Consider the following 8902-nt stretch of genomic DNA (forward strand, 5'->3'; position numbering starts at 1 on the left):
TAAGAGGATAATGATGAACAATTAATGGATAAAGCAAGTGATAAAATGCATATAAGTATTTTCCATCTCATCATTTACACTTGTGTTGCTGTTATTGTGTTATTGCTCTGGAATTCTCTGATATGTGTAATTCCAACTGAATGGTTTTCTGTGAAGACAGGACCATTAACTTGAAGGCTCAAATACGTTTATTCAAAAATACTTTCATTTGGGAATGTTGTGACTAGACCATTTCAAAACACATAGCAAGCCTCTTTCGAGGGAGAGGCTTGAATTGTGTAATAGGGTAATCATTGAAAAGATAGGTCACAGTAGTGTAGAAATACTGTCGATAATGAGTGTCTACAGCACATTCTACAGGACTATTCAATGCGTTTCAATGCTTAACTCATCTGCTAAAAATATTTCACTTCGAAATTGAATATCTTAACTTAACTTTCCCAGCATGTTTTAGAATTGTGATTATTTGCGATTAATCAAATGATTATCGTGTGATTTATCTTTTTGGATAATTAAAAGCCCTAATTTGTATCTCTCTCTCTCTCTCTCTCTCTCTCTCTCTCTCTCTCTCTCTCTCTCTCTCTCCATATATATATATATATATATAAAAATAGATACATAAATATCATGGACATATATATATCATATATATCCACTCTTACGAAATATCACCAAGCTCCTCCCCCATTTGAACCAATCGTCTTGCCGTCGAAAAACAATTCTTCAACTTCTGCAGTGCAGACATGGCTGTGTTGAGCAAAATACCACACAGCTGCTATGAAATTGGTCATACATGGAATCCGTCTTGTGTGCAGTCTGCATTGGAAGTAACACGGGGGGCACTGGAGATGTCGTTTAAGATTTATGCGCCGCTTTATCTGGTAAGTCCTGATAGTAATTAGCGCGTTTGTCGGCACTAGCAGCTAACGCTGGGTTAGCGAACTCGTCTTGACAGGTAGGCTAAACGCATTTAGTCAAGATCATTGTGTTAATTGTGAATTGCACTTTTTCATGCAATATGATGGCCAGCGGCAAATATACAAATGCAAACTTTGCAACTCATTCTGATCTGTCTTTTTTTCGCTGAGCTTATCAAGCTGACTCCAGGCTGACTCCAGTGACTTACAACATAACGTTAACGCTTGTCATTCACCTTTAAAGTTTACAATCGTTCATCTTCCCGTGTGCTTGCATTCTTTACCGATTTGACCTTGTTGCTGCATGTCTACTAGCACGTTCTACCAATTGATAAACACATTCACGCATGACATTCCCATGAAGTATCTCATGACCTCTCCTATGAGTGACAGGCAGCAGAATTCTGTCACACGAAGAAGAACTAGAACTTGTATTGACCAATTGTATCTGCTTTTCCCCGGTGAATACTACACTTTTTGGTCCATGTCACCATTGCAGATAGCAGCCATTTTAAGAAGAAAGAATAAGGATTACTACAAAAAACGACTCCTTCCTGAGATCCTTTTATCTACCACCTTCCTTGGGGCTAATGGAGGACTTTACATTGCTTTCTTCTGCATTCTCAGGTTGGCAGATTCCCCAAATGTTTTACATATAAACACACTCACACACACACAAATCAAAAACATCATTTAATTGCTGAGTCATCCATTTGTTGGCTGTGTGCTACATCAAATGTTGTTCATTCAGAGATGTAAAGAGTTCCTGAGGGCTTGAATACAATGCATTGTTGGGACTCTGTGTCAGCTGTATGGCCTAATGCTCCTGCTGTTGTCCCTCAAGGAAACTCTTGGGAGGATTCAACTCATGGTCTGCTGGCTTTGGGGCAGCTCTTCCTGCCTCCTATATTGCTATTCTCATCGAGCGCAAGAGCAGGTGAGAATGTAAATAATGTTTGTGATTAGAATGACGTTGTTATTAAGTTTGTGTTTAGCGACTAACATTTTGTTTACTAATTAAAAAACGTTATTATTTATTATAACTTTATTTTTATTTTACTTTATTTTTTTCCCTCTCAGGAGAGGGCTCCTGACAATTTACATGACCAATCTGGTAAGAACGCCTCTGTGGTTTAGAGTTCAAGCACAATGTCGCTGCACGGTTAAACAGTGTTGATGTGCGTGTGCACGGTGCTGTTGTGCTCTGTCAAGGTTTAAGTGTGATCACTGCAGCACATAGGGGAAGCACTGACGTATAGCCAGACAGGAGAGATACAGAATACCTATTCTCTCCACCAGAAATATTATAAGAAATATATTATTGTTGTATTGTAGGGGTGTAACGATACACAAAAGTCATGATTCGGTACGTACCTCGGTTTTTAAGTCACGGTTCGGTATGTTTTTCAGTACAGCAGTTTTTATTATTTCATTTTTATTAAACAATTAGATTTTGATTTGATTTATTAAATTGTATCAAACAAATGCGTTACACAAATGAAAAGACATCAAATACAATTGAGGATAAAAACACAATAAAGTCCAGGACTTATTTCCATCGTGGTCCTCAACACAAAACATCAGGACAAGACAAGACACTCACAGAGTGTGTGATAATCAATAAAAACTTAATAAAAAAAAAAAATATATATATTTTTTTTTTTTTCGGTACGTACCGAAATGAAACGTGCATCGAACCATTAGACCCGTACCGAAAAATTTCAATACGAATGAGTGTATCGTTACACCCCTATTGTATTGTGTCTAGATCATTGCTTTGTGTCTAGACTAGAGGAACCGCTTCTTGGTTTTTTGTTTTGATCCAGTTCCCTGTCTTGGCTCATGCATCTGCGGACCTGTTTTCAGGCCACGGAGACCCTGTTCCGCATGGCGGTGACGCGTGGCATCATCAGCCCACTCAAACATGGAGAGGTATTGTATGGAGTAGTCTTGCTGTAGCTTTATCCCTGTGGACGTGATATACAAATGAGGCATCAGCAATGCAGTCACTGTACTTCTTGTCCATAGTCATTGACCTCTGTGTGTTATTCCAACCAGGTGCTGCTGTTTTGCATCACTGCGTCCCTCTACATGTTCTTCTTCAGGTCAGTAGAACCCAGAGCATTTTGTATGTCAGAATAATCTAGGAGCCGGTTGTATTTTGATTGTCCGAACCCAGCATGTGTTCCTGCTGCGGTTAAAATTCTGTTCAGTGAGTCTGTTCTGTGTGTTTAAATTCCTCTCATTAGATCTTCTCTGTTTACAGGTGTAAAGATGGTCTCAATGGCTTTGCGTTCTCTGCACTGAAGTACGTTTACTTTTACTTAAGTATTAGTAGTATTAACTCAACTTTTAATCAAGTAAAGTCATGGTTGCTCTCGAGGTGTGCTCAAACTGTGGTAGACGACGCTACTATTGTATGTGATCTTCCCCCAGGTTCATCGCTGGGAAGGAAGAGATTCCAAATCATGCATTAGTAGGGCTGTCTGAGCAGGACTCCCACGCGCCTGTGGAGAGCACCGCCACTGCTGCTGCTACAGAGAGTGAACCTCCAGGCCGCCCGGGCTCAGGCCGGGGCGGCCTGCTGGCCTACATCCGACGGCTGCTGGAGTCAGTGTAAGCAAACAGCCATGGAGGTAGAACAGAGGGGTACTCCATCAAAGTCGCTAACGAAAGCGGCGCTTAGTTGATTAAGCCCGGTTAGAAGTAGCGCCAACTTCCACTTGAGGCTAAAGCCGTTCCATCAACGCAGTTCAGCCGCGCCTTGCTCAGGTTAGTTCAAGCCAGGCTAACGTTATCCTGGATTACGCGCGTTCACGAGATATGTAACCAGCCCATAACCGTGAATGTCGAATCATGGATCAAATGTCCGAAAAGGACCGAGCGGGGTCTTTTCCAGCGGCGAACAGAAGCTGCTTGTGGAGGTCTATGAGGAGTACACGCATATAATAACTCAAAAAGGGAACACCGTAACCATTAATAGAAACAGGGAGGCTGCCTGGCACAAAAATCGGCGATCTGTTGAATGCATAAGTAGTATTAAGCGTAACATATTTTAATTTAATATTGACCATGGATTTGAAAGCAGGGAGATAGTCTCGAGTTGAACGTGTCGGACTTGCACCCGGTCGTCCGGGGTTCTATCCCCACGCAAGTAATAGTAATACAGGAAGGATAACTAGAGAAATCAAATAACTTTTCATGCCATTTATTTTCCATTTCTTTGAATATTCTTAATTAGGGAATTAATAAAATTAATAAAGGGAATTACAAAATGAAGCCAACGCCAAGAATACTACGCATTAGTCTAGACGCGAACTCGGGTCGCGCGTATCACAGGGCAAGTGCTAGACCATTCACCCAGCCGCTGATTACTGATGACGCGATAATACATATATTTGTGTAAAAATGTGTTGAAAAAATAGCCACAGTAATAATAGATAGCAATTCATTGAATTATTTCATTTGCATCATTTAATCTTAGACCCTTAGTGAAAATATACGCTGTTTGTACTTCATATATGTACATTTATGACAAAATTGTGAGGACTAGGTTTGGCAGAACCTTCTGATGGTACAATTGTTGCTGACAGGTGGATTTCTCTGAAACACCGCTCAAGTTAGCCTGACAGTTAACCTGCTCCCGACCAGGTTAGTTTGGTCGGATAAATTGCCATGGTTACTTAGCGGAAATTCCCTTAAGTGACGTTCATGGAACGCAACTCTAGCTGAAAGAAGCCCGGCTTTGCATTTAGCTTGATGGTTATTTTGGTCGGATAAGTTGCCATGGTTACTTAGCAGATTCTCTTAAGCCACATTAATGGAACGCAACTCTAGCTGAAATAAGCCCGGCTTTGCGTTTAGCTTGGTTGATGGAATACCCCTCTGGCTGTCTGTAACCTATGAGCTGGTTGTTGTTAAGTATATTTGAGAGAAGGGATTGTGCAAATACACATAGGGTAAAAAATTCCAGTATTAGCCAATGTATTAAAAAGCCTTCCTTAAATATGTCAAAGCAAAATGAGAACAGGATATGAAGTTTAAAGATTGAAGAACGGCACATAGTTTTTGTTAACACCGTAAAAACAGTAATGTATGTACGTATGACGTATGTACATAAAGAACGCCATTGGCTACAAGCATACATATGGACAAACGCATGCAGAACAAAACTACTTCTAGAATAACAGTAAAAATTGTTTTTTTTGACATGTGACTGTAATAATCATTCATCGTTGTCTTACACTGTGCCAGAAAAAATGTACTCCAAATTTCTACTCTCTGGTTTAGGGGCAGTAGTTGGATATAAGAGCACTCATATTTATTTTTTACTCCAGATGCAAGCGTGGACCTAGACATCGATGTTGTAGACATTACCATGACAACTGTGTATCGTACGGTGTTAAAGTAAGTTCTTTCCAAACATATTGTTATGGTCCTATAAGCCTATCCATGCATGTGAGGAGGGGATCATCTGTAACCCCAGGGGTGTCCTGCCATTGCAGGGGTTTGTTCGGATGTTCAGCGTGGGCTACCTGATCCAGTGTTGCCTCAAAGTGCCGTCGGCCTTCAGACAGATGTTCTCCAAGCCGTCCCGCCTTCTCTCCTTGCTCTACAACAAGGACAACTTCCAGCTGGGGGCCTTCCTGGGCTCCTTCGTCAGTATTTACAAGGTATCCCTCCTTCATCTCTCTATTGTTGATGTTTTCTTCATATGCTTTCACTCATTGATTTTTTATAAAGATGAAAATGCCCTAATTTGTCAGAAGACGATAGCCCCTGTTTTTACAGCCTGTTGAAGGCAGGAATGTTGCAGCGTTATTCTCCCTTGCCTTCTGTTTAAATAGTACAGAGTTGGGGGCATTTTTTGTTCTGCCTTTAAGCCGTCAGCGGAGGTAGCAACGAAGCCGAATCGGCGTCTGTCAAAGAAGAATGAACCTGCATGTTACGACAGGGGTGCGATGCTTGGATTATGTGTTTTCTGTGCGATCTGCCACCCAGGGATTAAAACATCTGGGAAGAAGATGGAGCCTAGTCACAAATATTTTCCGTCTAATCGACCTGAGGATGTGCATCACTTGATTCATGGAATAGACCCTTGTTGTTGCCCAAAGCACATCTCTCCTGTCACTTTGGTGTGTAGGGATCGACCGATATGGATTTTTTAGGGCCGATACGATACCGTTTTTTTTTTTTTTTCATCAGCCTTAGCTGATGAGCGATACGCCGATACCGATTTTCTTGAGCCGATATTTGGAGCCAATACTGCTTTTGGCTCCCTCAATTTACATCATAAAAATGAAGTCTCAATTTAACAAATCAACATATTGTTGATTTTACTGTCTCTAAATAATACCAGGAAAATATATATAATAAAAATTGGCAAAACAAATCGGCCGATGCGATACACGTAAAAAACGCAAATATAGGCCGATAATATCGGCCCGCCGATATATCGGTCGATCACTACCTTGGTGGGCAGATTTCTTCCTTGTGATTAATTATGGCCATCATACATTTCTCCTAGCCCTTTTGTGTGGATTCATATCCACAAAATATGGAATGATGCCTTCTTAAGTATTAGTGTTTTGACACATGGCCCCATAGTTCCTTTCAGTTCTCGTCACCTAGATGTTGTGCACGTGTTCACCCCAGGGAACAAGCTGCCTCCTGCGCTGGCTGCGGGATGTGGATGACGAGTTCCATGCACTCATTGCTGGTGAGTGCTGGTGACACACACACACACACTCTCTCTCTCTTTAACTCACTCACTAATGGACATACACCTCAGACCATCCTCAGACAGATTCTCCAGTTTTGAATTTAGAACAAACCCATGCTTGAAACATCGTCTCCCCACCTGTCCTGCTGCTACATTCTTTGACCCCCCCCCCCCCCCCCTTCCCTCCGCTGAAGGTTTCCTGGCTGGCACGTCGATGTTCTTCTACAAAAGCACTTCAATATCTATGTACCTCTTCTCGAAGCTTGTGGAGGTAAAAAAAAAATGAATAATGTCAACATGTTCATGTATCTAAGACCCCTTTTTATATATCTTTTTAACAAAAAGACACAGCGTGGTGGAGATAAAAATGCTGTGTGTGTGTGTGTGTGTGTGTGTGTGTGTGTGTGTGTGTGTGTGTGTGTGTGTGTGTGTGTGTGTGTGTGTGTGTGTGTGTGTGTGTGTGTGTGTGTGTGTGTGTGTGTGTGTGTGTGTGTGTGTGTGTGTCCCTCCCTCCAGACCATGTACTTCAAAGGCATCGAGGCTGGCCGCTTTCCTTACTTTCCCCATGCAGATACAGTCCTCTACGCCATCTCTACAGCAATTTGCTTTCAGGCTGTAATACACACAAACACAATCCAACACATTCAATTGGACCACTTGCTGCTCGTTGAGTTCTATGACCACTTTTTGTACTGTAATCCCCTCTCAGGCTGTGATGGAAGTCCAGAACCTCAGGCCTTCATACTGGAAGTTCCTGTTGCGGTTGACCCAGGGCAGGTATGTCACGGCTTGACTGAACTCGGTCTATAGAATAGTCCACAGCTGGAGGTGTTTGTTAGTAGGTTCCTTGATCTCCCGGTCTTCTGTGTCTAGGTTCGCCTTGATGAACAGGCAGGTGCTGGATGTGTTTGGCACCCAGGCCTCCAAGGAATTTGGAGTCATTCCCAAGTTGGACCCCCTTCACACCACAACGCTGCTGGCGTCGGGGGCCGACACTATACTGGGCTGATACAGAAAGGGGGGGGGGGGGGGGGGGGGGGTGCGTGTTAAGGTCTTAGAGGGCTGAGGAAGAGCAGGGAGTTTTGATCACCAAAAACCTTTTTAGCACTTCCTCCAAACACAGAGCTGGTCTGTTTCTTGCAGGCCAACACAGCGGATGTTGAAAGGAAGAGCTGTTGTGTAGTGAAAATAAGGATTGGTCTCAGTGTGAGGCGTGTGCAACCTGCTCTCTGTATTGTCGTGGAGTTCACACAGGCTTTTACATATAGTGTGATTGAAGATGTTTCTATGAATCTATATATAGATCAAACAGCAAAAAATATTGAATGGCTGAATAGGTTTAAAAAATAATTCAGGTGGGTGATTGCCAGTGAGTCTTGTTTGTATTGGATAAAAGATCTCAAATGGATATGTTTGTAGCATTTATTCTAAAGCACTTATTGCTTCACTGAAACACTTGAACTACATGTTTATTAATGCAGTGGTAGGGCGATACAAATACATTTATTGAAGACTGCTTAAATCCATGAAATTGGTGATTTATTTTAGTCTTTTAATAGACTAGACTTTTAATAAATGTTTTGGTTTGTTTACCTTGTTGAGACAGACCTCAATGTGCTCTCGAGGTAGTATGATGTAATTCTTCTCTTCAGAAGATCACTTGCAACCATTTTAATTTGTATTCATTCACATTTTTGATCATGATTTGTTGTAAAAGTGTTGAGTTAAAATCTTCACAATGGCATTTTACTTGATTATAAAAGTGTAATGTAACTTTTATAAACACATCTTACAACTAATACCTTTTTGAAGTACATACATTTCAACTTTGTAATTACATTTTTTCAAATACAAGTCGTATTTGTACAGTTTACAAGACAACAATTGTGTGGATCTACAATCATAGCATAATTGAAATTGTATTTGTAATTTCTAGGGTCACAATGCAACTTTCTGTGAAGGCACGTAGGTTTTATACCAAATCAGAACAGAACTATGGCAGTACCTGTAACTGGCAAAATAACTCTCTGAACAAGGAGAAAGTATGGCAACACTAAAAACTGTTCTAAATCCTATACAATAATTGTGTGTATGATTCATTTTAAATGCCTGTAAAATCTGTGAATTTAAATAAATATTTTAGCCTCTCTTTACTGGCTTCCTGTTTCATTTGATGGGAGTAGTGCACTTTCTTCAGTATCATAGAAGCAGCTTCAGAATATAACACAGCGAAAGACACTGTTGAAATACTATGTTTTTTCAT

At 41.0% G+C, this 8902-nt stretch overlaps 1 protein-coding gene across 1 annotated transcript; it reads left to right on the forward strand.

The window, feature by feature from the left end:
• Window positions 1-700: 700 nt before the first annotated feature.
• On the forward strand, window positions 701-8790 carry tmem135 (transmembrane protein 135). Its single transcript, XM_084474090.1, has 15 exons — window positions 701-881; window positions 1417-1544; window positions 1762-1854; window positions 1998-2031; window positions 2784-2849; window positions 2976-3022; window positions 3184-3225; window positions 3354-3533; window positions 5255-5324; window positions 5423-5590; window positions 6573-6636; window positions 6834-6910; window positions 7156-7254; window positions 7349-7416; window positions 7513-8790. The coding sequence occupies exons 1-15, from the start codon at window positions 744-746 to the stop codon at window positions 7646-7648; spliced, it is 1410 nt and encodes a 469-aa protein (XP_084330216.1). The 5' UTR covers window positions 701-743; the 3' UTR covers window positions 7649-8790.
• Window positions 8791-8902: the final 112 nt, after the last annotated feature.

This window comes from Micromesistius poutassou (assembly GCF_964030765.1).
Source record: "Micromesistius poutassou genome assembly, chromosome: 10".
In the NCBI taxonomy this organism is placed as follows: Eukaryota; Metazoa; Chordata; class Actinopteri; order Gadiformes; family Gadidae; genus Micromesistius; species Micromesistius poutassou.